This window comes from Aulostomus chinensis, chromosome 11, assembly GCF_037954235.1.
Source record: "Aulostomus chinensis isolate RoL2024-O1b breed Wild chromosome 11, RoL_Achi_v1.0, whole genome shotgun sequence".
Classification (NCBI taxonomy): domain Eukaryota; kingdom Metazoa; phylum Chordata; class Actinopteri; order Syngnathiformes; family Aulostomidae; genus Aulostomus; species Aulostomus chinensis.
In genome coordinates this window covers 26,876,325-26,896,380 of record NC_141330.1, presented here as the reverse complement: position 1 = coordinate 26,896,380, position 20,056 = coordinate 26,876,325, and the positions used below count along the sequence as shown (strand labels likewise).

The following is a 20,056-nucleotide window of genomic DNA, read 5'->3' as shown; positions in this document are numbered from 1 at the left end:
GGATGGTGTTTGAAGTCTTAACACTGACATCACCAAGGACCCCCCCCCCCCCCCCCACCGCCCCAAAAAATCAATTGTGACTTCAGGTACCTCATGTAGCCGCAGCTTTTGTTCACTCACTCGCCAGAACATCTGTGCTTTATTGGTAATTATAAACCATCTTGTGTGGCAATCAACACTCAGAGTTCATCTCGGTCGGCTGAACACAGATGAGGTGATAAAACATCAGTGCAACTAGAGACACTTGCAGCCAGGAGAGTAATCTGCCTCCAGATAATGGATTATAGATTCCATTTATTTTCAGTGTAAAGTGAGTAGACGAGGCGGACACGGAAAGAAAATGACATCCTCTCTTAATTGACCAAGGGTGGAGGTGAGCAGTGGTGCATGTCCACCAGCGTGGGGGAGCGACCAAGGCTCCATCAGCCCCTTCGTGTCATCAGAGGGTTCGTCGTGAGGTGCTGCTGCTGACTCGGCGCAGCTGCTGACTTGGCGCTGCTGCTGACTCGGCGCAGCTGCTGACTCGGTGCTGCTGCTGACTCGGTGCTGCTACTGACTTGGAGCTGCTGCTGACTCGGTGCTGCTAACTCGTGTTCTACTCATTGACTCTAGTGTTGGGCGATGCGCTCTATTTTCAGATCATCGCCACTGTACGATCCAATCATGTGAGGGTTGGGAGGAATGATGTCGCTGACAGGCAGGAAGCAATTTAGAGTCAAAGAAAAACGGTGAAAAAGCGGTCCAGGTCTGGAACTGGTCAGGTCATGTTTTCAGTGTGTTCTGTGTTTGCTGTCGAGCATGTAGTCAGGTTGGCTATGAAGCTAATGACCACATAACGCTGCAGACTCACCGCCCCCCCCCCCGAGGCTGCTGAACCCCGTCAAGCTCGCGCCACTAAAGCACCTTAATGGCAGCTTTTCAAATCTATTAAACTACAAGCGTGGCGGCACCGACTGCTTGAGTGTTGCAAGATATTCAGCAAAGGAGTCGGTTCCATTTCACAGACTCCAGCGCAGGCGACTCCTGTGAAATCCCTGGATTCCTAAATGTTAAATTGAAAAAAATGATCGTTATTCGTCCATTCAGTCATTGACTGACGGTCTGATTGCCGATCGGAACAAACCCATCGACTCCATATGCAATGTTCTTCATGGAGAGGATTTTGGGAGCGTCCGTGTCCCTGCATCTGGTGCTGCTCCTGCGTTCACTCAAAGCTCTGCTCAGAAACTACAGACGCTGACACACGCCGTCGGCCAATAATACGATGCCAACACCAACAGTTGAAGGACGGTTTGTAGTGTTGCTGGAGTTCCTGTCTTTTACTGTGAATTTTGGACTGACAGGTCATTACATGGAATGATCACTTAAATTCAAATCAGTTTATTAAAACAACACAGCTACAAATACTTGTCTGTATCCTTTAAATGGCTTTCTAGGGTTCTACTGGACGAGTGGGCTCTGACCTAAGCACCATCAGGTGTGTCTTCCATTGTTGACCTTGAAGGATAGGAAAGTGCATATGGTGCCAGTGAGCAACACTTTCTCCCCCTTTTTAGGAGACAAAATATGGACAGAACGCTCTCAGACCTGCTTCTAGTTTTGTAGGTTTTGGTGTCAGCATGTGAAACAGTACTGATCTCAGATCAGCTGTTCTGACACGCTCCTTTGCCACTGTTCAGCAGCAGTGACAGTTGGTAGATGCGTGCACTTATAGACTTGGTCTCTGAATTTAACTTCAAGACTATCTGCTATCGTCGGCACCTACTCACTGCCTCTACTCTGCCCCCTACTGCTCATGTTAGTAATGCATCTTGTATAGTTTTGATATTTGAGGCTGTGCACAGCAGTCCGGACGGCGGCGGGCTGTGGGAGGCAGCCATCAGCCATTCATGGATGTGCAGTTAAAAGCAAATATATCTCTGGCTGTTTGTGGTGAAAAGGGGAAGGTTAAACACACTCATGGGGTGTCACGCTGAAACGACTCCACACCAGAAGTTTGGCGTGCAGAACAACGCTGACGGTTCAGCGACCCACTCTGCTTCCCTCTTAGCAGAAAAGAGGAACATGCATGAAGTGAAGCAGCATGACTCAAACTTTTCCACAACGGCAAGCATCAATGCAACTCTTTTACATTCCATTTAAACTAAGTTCTCTGCACGACACGATGCATCGCCACAGCAGCTTTGAGCTTTGCTGATGTTGGAGCTTCACTGTGTCACGAAGTCTGCACTGTCACTGGTGACACTGGTCCTGGTCCAGTACGCAGCAGAAACCTGGATCAAGTGCAGCTTACAAGCCTCGGGGCCACTAACAGTCAGGATGAAGGTTCCAGAGACGGAGGGGACGTCTTGTGTTGTACGTTCATGTCATCGAGAGCCTTCCTGAGGGAGGAGAGTCATTTGAATGACCCGTAGTCGACAATTCTAGGAGTTTTGAGACAATTTCATGGTAGTATAGATAGTATAGTATATTTTACTACATTTATAACGTTTGTATTATTAGGACCCTTTGCATATGCATCAGTTCAAGTATCAAAACTAGTTCTGTATTAGTACTTCTACTTCATTGCCCTGTTATGGTGGAGTGTGTTGTTGCGGAGGTTGCAGATGTGACACGGCTGTGTTTCACTATTATTGCTGCTATCGTCAGTGGTTGTTGTTGCTGATCGTCTCTCCCTCTCTCCCTCCCTCTCTCTCCCTGTCCCCATCTACTCCTTACCCGTCCTTCTATCCCTCTCTTTCCTCTTTCCCCCCAGCCGGTTGAGGCAGATGGCCGCCCCCAGGCGTCTGCTCAACCTTTCTGTCTGTTCAATGACAGTTTTTCATGGATGCTGTTGCAGATGTGCTCTTCCACGAGGAATCGCTGAGTCTCTTTCAATCAAATTCAATTAATTCCTAAAGCGTGACTTTGGACCCACTGAGCGAGTAAAGAGTGATTTGCAGAAAAATATAACTTTTGTTGTTATTTGGTGCAAAATGAACAACATTTATTTGACTGGTCGGTCAAACCAAGCACTGGAGGGATGAAAGCGCCTTGAAGTGTCCGGACAGTAACAGCAACTTCATTTGTAACTCACTTGATTCTGCGAGTTTCGATTTGCGGGCAAATAAGCACAAATAATCGACACGTGAATATTGAGCCTCTGGTGTGTTAGAGAGGAGCGGATTAGCTGGACGACCTGCCCCTGACGTTTCTGTCACCAACCACGGCGGCTGACTTCTCGCTAGCGGAGGACAAGAAATGAGAGCGAGTGATCTACCAGCCGAAACGCTGTAAATAATATACAGAGAGAAAGAGAGGAGAAGAGAGAGAAGGGGGTTAATCACGCTGTCCAACTGTCTGTCAGCCGCTTCTTTGTTGTTTTTCTTCCACTCAGCCGCTCAGACAGCAGCCGTACGGATTGGCGGAGAGCTAAATTGCTCCATGTGAGCTCGGTCACGGCTCAGCTCTTCTTGAGATAATGAAAAGACAATTAATGGGAAAGCTGTTGCCGTTCGCTCATTTGTTCACTCACTAGTCGAACAGCAGCAGGGGAACACGCACGCACGCACACACACACACACACACACACACACACACACACACACACACACACACACACACACACACACACACACACACACACACACACGACAAACACATAAACTGCCCAGCGATGATTTTCACCCTGAAAGCTGTCGATTTAATTCTGTTATCAGGTTTGATGCTGCGTTCTGAATCACGGGGTGCGTGTCAGTCAAAGTTCCTAGGAGGTGGAGCGTGTGGACGAAGCTCCAGTAAAAAATGGATTTCCTTTATTAACCCAGTGACACTTGAGTCAGTCCATTATTTAGCATAGCCAGCGGCCTACACAGCAGAGAGCCACGCCGAGCTCTGGCCTACTGAGATAGTCTTCGACAAAATGGCAGAAGACACATATATTTCCTTGAAAAGAAAGACCAAAGCAGACCCTTGGGCACCTCATAAAACGTCTCTCTGTGCTGTGAAGTGGAAATTCAAGTCATCTCAAAAAGCAAAAACAATTTCTGGCTGCGGTTGTTGCCCGGTAATGCGGTTTCCTCTTCATGTCGATACTCTTGTAGGTTCAAATAGTGCACTGATAACCATTATCTGAGTAGCAGTAGAGCTATGAGCTGGGTTGGAATTACATACAAGGGTCTGTGTTTCATAAGACTGCAGGCAGCCATTTTATGTGTTCTATCACTTTAACTAGTCGAGGATGACATGAAATTACATCATCTTTATCATCGTGCCGGTGGGGGATGTGATAAAGCTGTGTAATCTAGTTAGCAAAGTCCCTGTTTGCATGGCTGATCAGGCTAAGCTCCCTGGGACTGCATTACAAAGCAAAACGCTCCGTCGAGTAAACAAATTGAGAAGAGAACCAAGCGGCGTCCCTTGTACCTGGTACTGGTTGGCCTTCGCGAGCTCCTGATTCGCCGATTCCACGTTGGATGACGCCGTCTGGATGTAGTCCTCGATGCTGTCTGAAGACACAAGATGCAGCTTCATTAATATTCTCATCACTCATAATCTACAAAAGCATCTCGCTATAGGATGAACACGAGGGGTGGGCGGGGCCAACTTGACTTTAACTGGTGCCATAATGCACACCACTGGGGAGGTGTTGAGTGAGGTCAGGACTCAATGCGACGAGCAGGTTCACCTGAGTCCCTTTCTCCACAGGTGAAGTCGCCCCCTGCTGGTCACATTTGTAAGAAAGAAGCTGCAAGTTCTGCCTGAGTTTTCCAAGCCTGTCTGATTCTCCACACCCAGCCGGGTTTACTGGACGTCCACCCTCAGCTTTTTGTGATGATGTGGATCATAAATTAATCTCATTGGTGTTATGGTACATTATCAGTTCATGAAGACGTCTCTATAATAGAATGTTGTTTATCCATCATGTTATTTTGCAACAGCACCGTCACTGCATCCTGGTCTTAGCGCTGCCCAAGACGACAAGGGTCAGCTGACACGGGACGCACTTGATGTCAGTGGCACGCATCATTGGAACTGATCCGGACGATATATTCAAGCATAAACCTGTTTGGTGCAAAACCTGCAGCCACGCCAGCGAGGCACCGCAGTACCTGACAGTAAAATGACGGCAGTTAAAAAAACGTGGCAGTTACACCGGACCTCCCTTAGTCCCATATTTGTGTGCACCAGTAGCAGACAATCAATCAAGGGAACTCAAACATTTAATGATGATCTGTTTTAATGAACTCAAAGGGACACAGAAGCAACTTTACTCATAAAACTTTATTTCTTATTGTGGAAGAAAACTAGTTATTTTTCAAGCTTTTTTAGTAAATTATAGTGCCACTGTTCTTTCAAAGAGCGTTCAGACTTTCTTTCATTAAAACCTCCTTTGATAAATTCAGTGAATGTCAAACTGAAACAAGACAAATCTTTTGTGTTTGATATTAAATAGAACAAACATTTGTGAAATCCTCAAAACTCCCCTGCAGGCCACTTGGCCCAGACAAGTAGAAGCTGCAAGGTTAAAGCTTTGTCTGGCATGTTGGTTATGTGAGTGTGAAAGAACTACAGCAGACTGGATGTCTCACCCTCTTCCTCTAATTGGCCTGCGAGCACATAGTTCAGGGGGCGGGGCTTATGATAATGCCAGGGCTGATTCATGGGAATGTCAGCACTGTCTATTTGTTGCTGTTGCAATGATCGTTTCAGTTCGCTGAGTTGGGACTTTGCTTCTTGAGGGAGAAAACTGTGGACGAGAAATGTCACAACTGTCAATATCAAGGCAGCACGTCAGGGATGAGTCGTGAGCAGGGATGCATCTGCTGTTAGCATCACTCCCACCTGTTGCAGCAAGCTAACTTTAGCATCACGTCTTTAAGAATAGAAATGATAGTGTGGGGGGCGCTGCAGGGCAGTTGAGTGACATCTGTGACGGAGATCAGAGGCAGCTAGCGATGGAAACACTGTGAGTGTAGCCGTGAACACGTGTTTGAGCTGCTGTTGTAAGCGAGCTGACAGCGTGACTGCTGACCCTGCCGGTTGATGGGGTTTATGAAGAACTGGCAGCTTGTGAGAGGCGCCAGTATTCAAGGAAAAATCATATAATGGTGAGTACCAGCCTTTCAAGCTCAGCAAAAACCATGTTGGGACAGTCACCTGTACTGCAAACACCCAGAGCCTGATGGAAGATTGTTGCTCTGCACACGCAGCCTTGAAAGCTCATTATGAGATGAGGAATTCTGTGAACGGTTAGCTCGCTAAAAGCAACGAGGCGTCTTAAAAGCTGCCGACAGACACGAGTTCATGGGTGTGTTTGATGATCAAAATAAAAGGTGACATCCATTAATGACCCCCATACATCTACAACTGGTGAGAGTGAGCAAGCAGTTGTGCTAAAGGGTGGTGGCGCCCTGTGGAGGGTAGAGAATCCCCAGGTTGAGTGTGTGAACTGAGCTGATCGACCATCTGCACCCAAAAATTCATCTGAATCAAATCAGCGGCGTGAGGAGAGGGTGACGTGGAGGAGTGGGCGTGTAGAGCTGCACAACGGTCGCAGGTTGCACGTCCAAGATCGTGGAAAAGTTGAATTCTGTGAATCGTTCCCTCACACGGTCGTAAATCAGCCCCCGTCACGTCTGCTTCATGTGACACGGCGTTGAATGGCCACTGAGCCCCGGGCGTAGGGACGGATACTGAATGTCAAGTAAGGGTCAAGTTACTGCCTTCAGAGAAGAACGATGTTCATTTGTTCATAGGTGGTGTTGTTGTGGGACTGTGTGTGTGTGTGTGTGTGTGTGTGTGTGTGTGTTGGTTTTTATAGCATTTACAAACTGGGCCTCAAGCCTCATGTGTGATCGCCACATCTGTCTTTTCTTGCATCGAGTTGCACCAGAGACTCAGAGACACTTTCAGCACTCAAGAACTGTTCAAATACTAAAAATCTAAACCTGCAGGATCGTCAGTGGGTGCGCCAGAATCCAGACTTGATACCCAGGAGCGGCTGAGACGGACGAGACATCCGACGAGAATCTGACGCAAGCAGGACACAAACGCGGGCGAGCGGTCGGATGAAGATGTAACACAGGAGAGATGAAACGCCACGATGAACATAAAATACACAGAATAAAAATACAGAAAGAAGACTGACGGGAGGTGAACTCCCTGGGTTCAATCTGTTCCTGTTAACTTCGCCTCAGTCAGATTTCCTCCCTTGGACAAACGCTGGATTCCCACCAAACACGCAGCTCTTAATCACAAACACTCCTGCTGAGATGTCACGAAATGTTTGGATCACTCTTACAATCTGACAAGAAACGCTTCTGTGTACACGTGAACATGTTGGAACATTCTGAAGTGTGCGTGTGTCTGCCGGCTCAACAAGCGGCGTTGATTGTGAGTCTCCACTCGTGCACCTCAGTGTCTTGTGTCCTCAGCAGCACAAGCAGAGCATAAAAGCACTAATCCTTCCTTCTGGAGCAGACTCGTCTTTTTGTTGTACCTGCTGCTTGTGCAACAAACACCTCCACACCACAATCACACATTCTGCATAAAAAACACTCACACACACACGCATACACACACGCATACACACACGCGTGCGCACACACACACACACACACACACACACACCCAAACACACGTACACAGTAAGAACACCTGGTTTTAGAGACCAGAGGTATTTAGACAGCAGGTCTGCAGTCTGGAGGTCACTGGGAGACTCTCAGCTCAGCTCACCATCATGTTCACCACCACAAACGGGCTGTAACACACTCTAGAAGTCACGCATGTGTGGTTACACGGGACACGCGTGACATTCAGGAACAAACCGAGACAACCAGACGCCTGCCGATGGAGGACGGGAGCGTTCCATTCATCTGTGCCTACTGAGACCCTTTACCTGTGTCCTGTTGTCTGTTTGAGGGTTTAGACCCGGTTTAATCGTCAGGACTACAATGAACCCTGGTTCGGGGTCAAAGCTTAGTGATGGTTCCAGTTGGGCTGAGTGGTGAAGTTAGGGGATGTCCCCACAAAGACAGTAAACACAAGGTCAGTTGTGATCTCGTTCAGTGATTTCTGAAACTGTGGTTTGTACCAGACTGAAACCCTTGTTCCCCACGGCCGTTACCTCTCTGAATTCTGTTCATGAATCATGACTTGATATCTCAATGAACTGTTTCTGATGAAGTCCACACAAGCGTTCGTGTCGTGCTGCGCTGCGCTCGTGTGGTCCTTTCACCGGGGGCTCAGGAGCACAAATTCAACAAGAGACACATTTCAAGGGATAGTTACATTACTGTCATTATAACTTAGAGCAGTTGAGGTTTTCTTTAAATTCATACCTTTCCTGAAAAATAAAGGACAACATCTTCCAGTTGTCGATGAATCACTGATTGAAGATGACACATAACGCCTCCTCTCAGACTCCAGCCTCCAACAGGCCTCTGCGCCTCATTTTACCCATTTTATCCACTGTTGATTTTGTTTTCCGAGAATGTAACTGACAATGGAGACGGAGCGCACCAAGTCCCTGCCACCGTGGAGCGAACCAGATAAAAGCCACTAACCACTGGTCCACTAGACAAAGACAGAGACGCTCTACTTGTGTAGTTTGCTGCTTGTAGTTTCTGTCCAGCACCTCGCCAGTGCCTTTCCCTGCTGAATTAACAGGTGCATCAAATTGATGAATAAATGAATGGAGGCAATGTGAGGGACGTGCACCAGGTCTTACCTATGGCATCTCCTTGCTCATGGACCATACTGGCCAGGTCCTTCATGATCTGACTGACATCCAGCATGTCTCTCTGAGGAGGAGGCAGACAGGCAAAGCTCATGTTAGAGGAGTTCACATCTTCACTGCGTCATGAGTTCATGCGTCACCTGTTGAGAAGACACTTGATGACATAATATAACAAGTCAGCAACCTGAACACCTGGATGACCTGGACTCCTCCATTCAGTCATAAACACCCGGGGCCTGAACCACGGAGCAGGAGAGGCAACGAGCGAATGTGTAAGTCAACAGAATTAACAACAGTTTACCATGGAGACATGAATCAATCTGAGGGAAAATCTTGATTGACATTCAATGAATAGGTGGTGTACACAATGTTATAGTGCAATACTAACCCCCCCCCCCCCCCCCAAGAAACAAAACTACAAATTAGCATGAACATGCTAATGCTTAATAACATGGTCACGGCAATGCTCAGGGTGTGAGGTCATTCCTCTGATGACCAAAATCCAGAAATGCAAAGTTAGCATTAGCATGCTAAAGAGCTGGACATGACATGTCCCAGGCCCATGATTCGTAGCATCAACATCGGTGTCGTTCTCTCAGCTGCAGCAGGATCTTCGTTCAAAAATGTGCCCGTTGTGAACAAATGCGTCCGTAGCGTTTACAGAGGTGGAGAACAGGAAGTGTCACGGGTTTTCTTCTGTCAAACTCCAGACAGACCTTCCCTCAATCCACCACCCAGTGTCAAACTGACAGTGGACGACTGGGGATGACATCGAGACGTGATTGGTCAGTGGGCGGGGCTTGTGTATGGAATGACCTTATATCTTAGCTCCTAGCCTTCTGTGGGGCAGGTTTGGTCCGTAGTATATGTTACCATGGTGATAAGTCGACCACCTTCATACAGAACAGACTTGAGCCTGCCGCTATGTCTATCTTGTGTCTCGTCCTTGTTCAGTCTTGTCAAATGTTACCTGAAAGTTTTATTGACCGGTCGTTGATTTTGAGGGATGTTTTGTTGTAAATGTGGAACCAACGAGTGCATGCTGGCGTTGTGATGCCACAGTCCCTTGTGAGGTTAAAGTCAGCGTTCCCTGGGAAAGGTTTAAGGAGTGAAAAAGAAGACTTCCTGTCACTGATACAGTGGTGGGATTGAGGACAAATAAAAGTTAAGGAGCTGTGCCGACAGGACATTACAAGATCAATGACGGGTCGAGATTAGACGGAGGAACTTTAAAGTTCTTTTGAGTCCACAGGAAAAAACTGCCCTCAGAGAGCTGCAAGTCATGAAAGGGCAGGGGCCTTGGACCAGTCAAGGTTTCAGAGAGCAAATCTTATTGATTCACCTTCCAGTTACTTTGGATGGGAGGAAAGAACTCTGAGCTGAAGGACAGAAGAGCACACGGGCAGCAGAGTTCTCCTCTGTGGACACAAAGCCAATGAACTGCTGTCTGAGTCCCTCTGGGATGGATGTCCACAGATGTCTGGGGACGGGTTCCAGGTCTGGTGAGAGGTGACTGCTTGCTGCAGGGCATCGCCAGGTGGAAGCTTTCTGGGAGGAGTCAGCCGGAGGTACGTAGAAGTACTGAAGGAATGTTTTTGCAGTCATGTCTGTGACGTTAAGTTGCAGATGAGCTGTGGTCGTAAACACAATTTTTTTTACAAAGAGGCGGCCCGTTCCCCTCCTCTGCAAGGACTCTTGGATCCTGTCAAAGGTTCTCTCCAACAGACCTGGGGAGGAGCTGGACCAGCTGATTCATCGGGATCACACCTCCTGTGTGTCTGGAAGGTCTGTCAAAGTCAACGTGTGTTTAATTGCCATGGAGCATAAACGACAGCTCAGTCTTGACCTGTCAGTCGTCACTGACAATGTCTGGTAAACAATCCGCTCTCGCCTTCATTTCATCGTCCAGGTGATGTCACGGCGTGTTACAGTGTTGCAGCAGACAGGTTTACTGACCATTTCTTCTCTGACGTTACCAGTTGGTGACACGCTACCATCAAGCTGCTGATATTGTCAAACATGTGGAGAATGGACAGAGCCCACAATCCACGGCAGGCACGAGCTGGTCGGTCCAGAGGACGAGCAGGTAAACATGGGGGCTTGGTCTTCTGACAGCTAACGTAGCTGAACCATGTGATCAGCACACGAAGCGAGGCAGTTTAATTCAGAAATGACTTCTTCACACTTCACATACTGTCATATTGATACGCAGCAGAAGGACGAATGAACAGATCCGACTCTTCCTTCAACATCATCACATCGTCTGTGTTCCAGGCTGTCATGGCAGAATTCCCTCGTTTACAGCAGGAATAAACACGATGACAGCCTGGAACAGAAGCAGCTCGGGTCTCTCGCGTTAATTTCACCTTTCGTGACAACTCTACGGGGGTGTGAGTTTTTACGTAACTCACTGTTTCAGTTGAAGGAGGCACAAAGTTGTGCATAATGAAGGGCACGACTTCTTTGAGTGGCAGGTGGGGGTGCTGCGCCAGCATCAATCAGATCGACTCCTCGCTCCTCTCTGCGCCGCCATCTCATCCACAGTTGGAGAAAATCAAGATGGCATCAGCCAACGCACAGACCTCCAAACGATGAGTGACAACCCTTAGCTCCGCCCACCTGTGACAGTCTGACGCAGGTTCATACAGGACATGTTGGGCGCTTGTGTTTATCCACCTGTGTGCTTGTTGTTCATGTGAGGGGCCGTTAAATCAAGTTTCCTTCCCCTTTAATTGAGAGTGGATTTGTGTTAAGTCTCGAGGGCTGTGTGACGGCTTTGAATACAAATAATTTAGCAGAAGCAGTTCAAGGTTTTTTTTTTCCAATTATTTCTCTGTCAGGACACAGCAATCGAGTGCAGCCATGGCTGACCGCGGCTATTTTCTCCACAGTGTCCACGCTTTGAATCTGCCCTCAATGTCTCATTTCAAAGCAATATGAAAGCTTCTAAAAGCTTGGTCTATCTCCCATGCACAGATCCTCCCTTTCCACCATTATGGCTCCATGCAGTCGCAGCTGTGTTTGTGTAGCCTCACCCACTGGGCCATCCATCACAGGTGGCCCAGATTGCTGTAGAGGCTGGCAGCCATGCTGGCACTTGGCAGCAACCGTCTGAATGCAGCCAAAATGGCCCCTGTCAAATGTTGTGATGCTGAAGACCCCGTCTATCATCGTTCTAAACAAACACATTTATTTTACCTGGCATAGCACTGAGCAATCAAGGCTCATTTATTCATAATGACAGAACAGTGTGTATCCAATTTACCATCTAGTGTGTGGGGGTGAATAGACGGGAGGGGTTAAGTCTTGGGACCTGCCTGAGGCCTGAGATGTAGCAGGCGTCAGTCCAACACTCTGCCCTTTTCCATATTTCATGGGCTTTAAATTCTGCAATCAGCCGCCTGCACACTGGCACTGGGTGGACCACAACAGGTTTGTTACGGGGGCTTCTTTGTCTGTTTCTGCCTCAGCGATGCTGAGCAGCTGCCTGATTGACTCCGCACCTGCAGCCGTCCTCACCCCCGGCCGTGTCAATATGTACTAATGAAGTCATGGGTTCACACTGCCTCCCGATATCAGGTGATAGGGTTGACAGACACAAACGCCTCGCTGCTTTTTCGTGGTTGACATTAATCCAGTGATCCTGTTATTCCTGCTTTAAGGAATTATCATGGAAGTCTGCAGCTATAACCTTGATTAACACTCTACTTCCAATCGCTGCCAGAGGTTACGGTTTACATGTGCTCAGCATGACGACCCTGGCTACGCATTTCCACATGCTCATTACCCAGCATCCCCTGTTCCCGTCACAGCTCGTTTCAGTGTCACTGTTTGTGAACTTCACCAAATTAAACATTGTTCAAAATGTATTCCCTCCACCTCCAAAACCGCTCGCTTTGTTTGAGTGACATTCTTGAAAACACAGAAAGAAACCAAGAAGCATAAGTCCTGCTGCCACCTAGTGCCTCGGTGGTGTAACTGCAACACAGCCAGGCCACAAGTAGAAACGCTCGTCTGCAGCATTGGTCATGTGATTAGGCTATGGCATAGGCGGAGTTAGTAAATCCAACCTTGTACTGAAGTTGAGCTCTTTGTTTCGGCCCGTTTGCCTCACTTCCATGGAGCGTGTTGTTCAAGGAAGGACATCCCAGACTCGTGAGCCACAAGAGGGTGAAAATGGTGTTTGATCTGAACGAGCGAGGGCTTCGTATTCCACCCTCCAGACCAACAGACAGTGGCCCGACCACGGAGATGCGGCGTTGACTGAGAGTGAGACGCTACTGGATTTAAGTTCCAAACTACCTTAGAACACACGCCTGCGCACGCACGCACACACACACAAAACTCCGGATGATGGAACGGAGTAGAAGACAGAACCGCTGTGTGTTTTGCATTTATGAGCAGAGCTTTTTACTATCTAGTAGCTAAATATTCTCATAAAGCCATGGAGTCGTTTTCCTGCTGCTTTAAAAATGACAATGGATATGAGTCTGAGAGGCTGCTTAACATTACGTTCCAAGCTGTGCGTGTGTGTGTGTTTGCCTGCTTTGGAATGCATAAAACACAATAGATAACATTAAACGATTGTGATTAGCACACTCAGCAGATAAAACACAACAGCTCTGCCATAAATCCTCCTGTAACGAGCAGAATTGAAGTTCTGTTGGTTCTGCTTCAGAACAGCGCTGATATGTTTTCATGATGTTGAACTCAACTGGATGACCGTGACCCTGAGAACTCAATAGTCCACAAACTTCATGCCCTCAGAGTGACCACACACTTACACACCCTTAGTAGAGTTAGTCAGTCCTGTTTATCTCAGGTCTCCAGTATGAGGCCGTCCTCTGACGTCCTCTTGCATCGTCACTGACCGGCTGGTGGGCCTCTCGTGTCAGCACCTGTGTTTCCCTCCACCTCTTATCTCAGTCAGTTCCTGTCGGTGAGCCACCAACACATTTCTCTCCATCTTTTATGCTTTGAAATGTGCCGAGATGTTCAGCCTGAGGAGCTCCGAGCTCTCAGCAGTGACGCCTCACTCAGGAGGAGGGGGAGTTGCAGTGCAGAGGTGCAAGGCTGATTATCCTGTGGAAAAGCTACAAAAGCCTGCATGCTAACTTAGTCCATAAAAACTGGCTGGACAATGTCTCAGATCCTGCAACTCAGACAACATCGTTGTCCAGGACGACTTCTGGAGATGGTCCATGAGTCTGAGCCATGAAAAAAGGTTTTTCCAGCGGGGAGCAACGGATTCATGGTCCAGTCTGACGTGGACTGAGAGAACTTCTTTTGGTCAGAGTGGATCTGGGCTGTTTGGTCCAGGCCGCAGTGATCCAGGGGAGGTTTCACACCTGTAACGGTTGTTCAGCTCCAACGCCAGACGCTCTGAGCGGTGTAGGCGTGAAAGGCCCTCACACGCAGGACACCAGCAGCACTCCTGCAGTAATCTTATAAAGTCATGAATGAATTGTCTTCTTGTTTTCATTCAAGTGTGATGAAACCGTGAAGAGGATGCTGTTGGAGTGAGTCACCATGCATCTGGAGCCGCTGTGGGGGCAGCGCACCACAGACTGACGTGTCGCATGCTTGTGATGCCATCCGGCGAGTCGACCCGGTTCTCCCGAGCTGCTCTGTTCTCTCCTGTTGTCGAGGTGCGTGACTGGTGAAGAGACTCACTGGAACGAATGGAGGGCTTGGAGGGTTCGCACGTTTCAACGAGACGAGAATGTCGGACTGTGATTCAGACATCGGTCTCATCCGACAGCAAAAACTCCACTAAACCGGAGGCCAAAGTATTAAAGAAGCCGCAGAAACGAGCCTTCCGGCAGCGTCTGATTGACACCTCAGTCACCAGTGCCGCTCCTGCCTCCGACTGATCCGGGCTGATATGAACACTTGGGGGAAAGATGGCCGCCGATTCCAAAGCTTTGCCACTGCAGATCGTCTGATAGAGGATGAGGAAAAAAAGAAAAAAAAGTGGCTTGGAGATGTCAATCATCTGGCAGACAGGAGTCAGCGGCTGGATCCAGGAGCAGCGCTGGCCAGCGTCAAAGACACTGTTTACACGTGTCAGCAGGGTCATCGCGCCCTCACTGACCAGGACACACTCCTCCCTCCCTCCTGTTCAGGCACCTCAAGCAGCTGCAGACCTCCTTCACACTGAAGTTAATCAACAGGGACCCTGATATCAAGAGACACTGACGCTCAAGCACAACACAGGACATCGGACCCAGCGCCAGGGCTCTGACCTGCACGGGATTGCTTCAGAAGTCATGAATGCTCCTCTTTTCCTGCTTTCTTTGGGTTTTTGCCATTCTTATTCAGTGCTTCTACGATGAAAAAAATCAAGAAAGTCACACCATGAGGTTAAAAGCAGCCAGAGCAGGCGGTTTACTAGGTCTGAGGTGCCCTGGACCGTATCAGCATCTATGGAGTTCTCAGCCCCTGTATGGAGGAAGATGAGAGTATGATTGTCTCGTCCGGGGGTGGCAGTCCCGGACACGTGCGCCTTCGGCTCACCCCGGCAGGCGGGCTGGGCCTCTCGGGGGAGTGGGGGGTCCTGGCTGGCTGGCTGGTGGTGCCCTATAGCCTGAAGCCCGCCTGCTCTGGGGGGAGGGGTTGGGGATCGAGGGTTGGGGGGGTAGCTCTGTACGGGGGCGGTGGGCCTGGTCGTTGTGGTGGGCTGTGGTTGCCCCGCCTGGGTGTGGGGTGTGGGCGGGTGTCGGAGATTCTTCCCCTGTTGATGCGCCCTCAACTACGTCACTAGAGAGTAACTCATAATGTTACCACTCATCTTCTCAAATTTAGTAATTTGTTTACCTTTCCTCAGTGTCTTTCATTTCACTCTGAGCTTCTTGTCTGCTGTACATTGTAAACCACTTGTAAGCTTAGTAGTAGTAGTAGAAGTAGTAGTAGTAGTAGTAGTAGTAATTCTACTTCTAGTGGTACTAGAAGCTCTCATCATTCATTTATTTATGGAGGAAGGTAAGACGGGGAGTGGGACTCCTCCCTCTTGCTAGTCTTGTTCACTTGAACTGGCTTCGGCCTGAAACAACCCTCCAATGATGATGATCTTTGAGTGGTTCTCAAACCAAGGCGGCCCGGTGAAGCAGTGGTCCTCCCTGTGACCCCCCAGCAAGAAGGTTGTGGGTGGAGCCCCGGCTGCAGCACGGGGTCTTTCTGTGTGAGTCTCCATGTTCTCCTGTTCCTGCTGGGTTCTCTCTGGTACTCCAGCTTCCTCCACAGTCCAAAGACATCAAGAGGGACCAGGTTAATCCAGACTCTAAATTGACCGTAGGCGTGGCTGGGAGAGCCAATGGTTGTCTGTCTCTATGTGTTGGCCCTGCCATGGACTGGTGACCTGTCCAGGGGGAAGGCTGCTGGGATAGGCTCCACCCCCACCACCCTGAACAGGAGAAGAGGGAGAAGATGGAGGGAGGGATGATGGATGGGTGGAGGGATGGATGATGGATGGATGGTTCGTTCTCAAACCAGATCAGCGAAGCCAGTTTCCAGCATTCTGCTATTTGTGTCAGCAGGGGGCGCTGCCTCCCAGGAAACTCCACGCAGCTCGAACAAGTTTGAGAGACAAGAACGAAATTAAACCATCACCACTTCAATAAAGGCAAACTAATGAAGAGTCCTGTTCAGCTCAGTTTGTGATGAGTTTTAGCAATCAATCACAGGCCCTCTCTCTGTCCCTCTGTCTCTCCCTGTCTCTCTCTCCCTCTGTCTCTCCCTCTCTCGTACACACACTGAAGGTTCAGTGCCCAGCAGCAGGAACCTGCCATCTCACAGAACTCTAACCTGTTGCTGCATGTGTGTGTTTGCTGCAATTATTTGTTTCTGTTTAAATCAAATTAAAAGAGGATAGAAAGGTGAAGCTGCCTTCTTCCATCCTGTTGTTATTGCAATAGTTTCACAGGAGAGGCGCCTCCTGGGAGTCAAATACAATAAAAGAACACAGCGTCAGCGCCACAACAGAAAAACAGAGAGGAGGAGAGGAGAGGAGAGGAGAGGAGAGGAGAGGAGAGGAGAGGAGAGGGAGGGAGGAGAGGAGGGAGAGGGAGGGAGGAGAGGAGAGGAGGGAGAGGGAGGGAGGAGAGGAGAGGAGAGGAGGGAGAGGGAGGGAGGAGAGGAGAGGAGGGAGGAGAGGAGAGGAGAGGAGAGGAGGGAGAGGGAGGGAGGAGAGGAGGGGGAGGGAGGAGAGGAGGGAGAGGGAGGGAGGAGAGGAGGGAGGAGAGGAGAGGAGGGAGGAGAGGAGGGAGGAGAGGAGAGGAGGGAGAGGAGAGGGAGGAGAGGAGAGGGAGGGAGGAGAGGAGGGAGAGGGAGGGAGGAGTGGAGGAGAGGCTACTGTCCCACGAGCTGCAGCAGCAGAAGCAATAAAACTCTTGAATACAAACAGTGGAGTTTTCCTGAAACTGCGTCTCTCCCTCAGAGGTTTTTGTTCTGGCGGTTGGACTTCACTCATCACAGCAGCCTCAGAACTGATGAGACGCTTGAGTCCGTTCAGGGTTCTAAACGGGTTCTGTTGTCCACACGTCTGTCCTGAGATGTCATCAAGGTCTCGCTATCTCCTGTCATGAGTGTGTGTAGCCGTTTGATTGGCTGAGCAGCATCCTGGGAGATGACTCACAAGGCGCACTCACCCAAACGCGATGATTTATAGGTTATGGATATTTTCAGTAGTTTCCATCGCTACTGCCGTCACAAAAGCTTCAGCTGGTGGATGTCTGCTGCCGGGGGTGAGCGTGTGTTTCCATCTCCAGGTGACTCCAAGGGAGGCTGGACTCCCCCCGTGGTCTCGAGGACACACCGTCTTTGTTTTGGCCCTTTTTGTCGTCTCTCCTTTTCTACTGGGACAGGTGTTGTATTCAAATTCCCCTTGAAAGCCGTCCTCTGTTCTGCCCGGAGCTTTTTTTTATGAATTCATTTGTGATTAAATGATCTGCTCTGCCAAAGCATATCAAGTGCAGCTGGGAGGTGACAGTAAGGGCGGCCCAGCCTGGCTGCTCATATTCTGACTTCTTTCTCTTGTCAAAACATGTGGAATAATATAATGATGCTCAAGGACGATATGTCCAGGAATTCAATTACCGGTCCCCGGGGAGCTCGGCGCTGCTCATGACCCTGTTTTCAAATGTGGTTTTAACAATTGCAGCATAACAGGATGTTACCTGGGTCTCGCTCCATCAAACACAGCTGGATGGTTGGAGGTGGACAAAGTTACCTCACCAACCGTTCAACTTTTCATTGAATACAAAATTCCCAATGTCTGTCCTTGCCTGACCTTCATCACTTATAGGCCGCGTCTACACACCTGGAGACGCCTCAGGAAATACGTCTTCACAAAAGGAGGCAACACCCACTCAAACCATCCATCACCATCAGAAGTAACAAGCAACACAATGAACACCAATCAGTGCTGGAAAACTGGTCTGCGTGAGCCACGCGGGCACACACACACACACACACACACAGAAAACACACACTTGGGCTGTCAAACAATGAGTTTTCTTAATTGCAATTAATCTCTGAATTGCAATAGTTAATAGCAACTATTCATTGGATGTTTGCTAGTTGTTAGCTACTTGCCAGCTCAAGCATCAAAGCACAGCAGCCAAACATTCAGGACAGTTGTGCACAGCAGACAGGCCTTCAACTCCTTTGAGCCCAAATCTTGCTCAACAAAGATGACAAATAATGTGAAATCAATCAAAATACCAGTAGCCTTCCTTTCTGCTAACATTAGCATGCTACAAGTGAGCTAGCAGGCTACGAGAGACAGAAACAAGCTGGTGCTGCCTCAGCAGCTAGTCGGTGTTTGGTTTTCCGCCTTATCTGGGACTTCCACAACAGATGCACGCCAAGTAACGGTAGTTAGGTCAGCCATGGTTGATGATGGACAGAAATGGCGGAAATCAATGCTCCTTGCAGGGAAAAACTTTGTGCGAATAAAATCATATGATCCAGCGATGCACGAATAAAGCGACACAACAATTTGCGTCGCGTTTGGTGTGAATACACCTTTACGCTTCTATACCACGCGCTTGAATAAAGCTGGTGAGTAGTGGTAAAGTAATGGACACACAAGCTCTGGTCCTGCTGGAACACGCCCCTCCAAACCTCAGTGCTTAGGTGTTTGCTAGAAAACTAACAACAGATTCACCTGACTGACCAGATGAGGTGCATCATGAAAAATTTGATGGAGAAGCACAACTGCATGTTCCTGATTATTAAATGAGGCTATTAGCTGATTAATGTGCTGGTGTCTCCCTCTGTCCTTGACCTTGACATGGGACTCATTTTGGTTGTATTGTGACGTTTTGTATCTTATTTATAATTCAGTGTATTGACAGGTCAAGGTGATCACCGGTCAGACCAATCTCAGCTGTCAGCATATGATGGAGGCGACTCCCAGGTTTGTGTGTGTGTGTTTGTGTGTGTGTGTGTGTGTGTAAGGAAATGTTGGGATGCTGCCCATTTGAAGGTCAAATCGACCAGAACTTATAATTCATAATAAACACATCCCAGCAGGAAGTGGGTCTGTGTGCAGGAGTTTCTCAAAGTCAGACTTAATGGCATGTTTCCGGGTCTCATTGCTCTGATAACCATCGAGCTTCCTCGTTAGCTGTAACATATTTCTCATTTTCATGCCTGTGCTGCCATGAGTCACTTTATTTTGCGTTTTTTATTATTAATACTATCACGCTTCCTGGTGACGGGCAGGCTGGGGGGTGTATGGATGGGAGCATACAGCTGGATTCACAAGCAGAAAGTACCAGAGACATCCTGGAGTGAGTACTGAAGTCCTCAAAGTCTCAGAGACGGTTAGGATGGGGGGAACAATTGTCCAGAAGATCATACCCGTGGTACGTGGTGGATGCTCAACCACTTAGCTGCGTAAATGTCCCGTTACCATCCGGCATCCGTGGTTCTATGTGATGTGTTCCTGTCGTGCCTGAGCCATCTGGAGGCTGTCAGTATTCCCGATGATAGCAGAGTAGCTTCCTGGAATACGTCTCACTCGTCCCCCTGAGGTCTCTCCCGGGGCCGTGCTGGCTGGCCAGCGTCCGTCTCGTAGTGCTCATCATAACCAAGGGGAGATCCAGAGGAAGTATTGCTCCTGACACTCCCAACACTTTGGTCTCTCAATGCCCCTGAAGTCTTACTGTCACGTGATTTGATCCCATGGCCAGTCGCTTCCTAGCCAGGCTAACCTAACATGGATGTTTGATGCAACTTCAGACACCAAACACACGTCTGTCCTGAGTCCTTTCTTCTTCCTCACTCTTGGAAAGTAGGAAAAATAATCAAATTCCCCCCGAAACCTCTGTAACC

The 20,056-nt window shown here is 48.7% G+C and overlaps 1 protein-coding gene across 2 annotated transcripts in view; it reads right to left on the bottom strand.

Annotated features, from left to right (window-relative positions):
- The window catches only part of tsnare1 (T-SNARE Domain Containing 1), a 130,569-nt gene that overhangs the window by 42,012 nt on the left and 68,501 nt on the right, over positions 1 to 20,056 (bottom strand). Inside the window, exons 9-10 of one of the 2 annotated variants that reach the window (XM_086217423.1) lie at positions 8,711 to 8,783; positions 4,405 to 4,487 (exon numbers count right to left, since the gene is read on the bottom strand). In XM_086217423.1, the coding sequence (XP_086073549.1) occupies positions 4,405 to 4,487; positions 8,711 to 8,783 (156 nt within the window). The remainder of the gene's footprint in view (positions 1 to 4,404; positions 4,488 to 8,710; positions 8,784 to 20,056) is intronic. The other variant, XM_086217422.1, reaches the window with a different exon arrangement.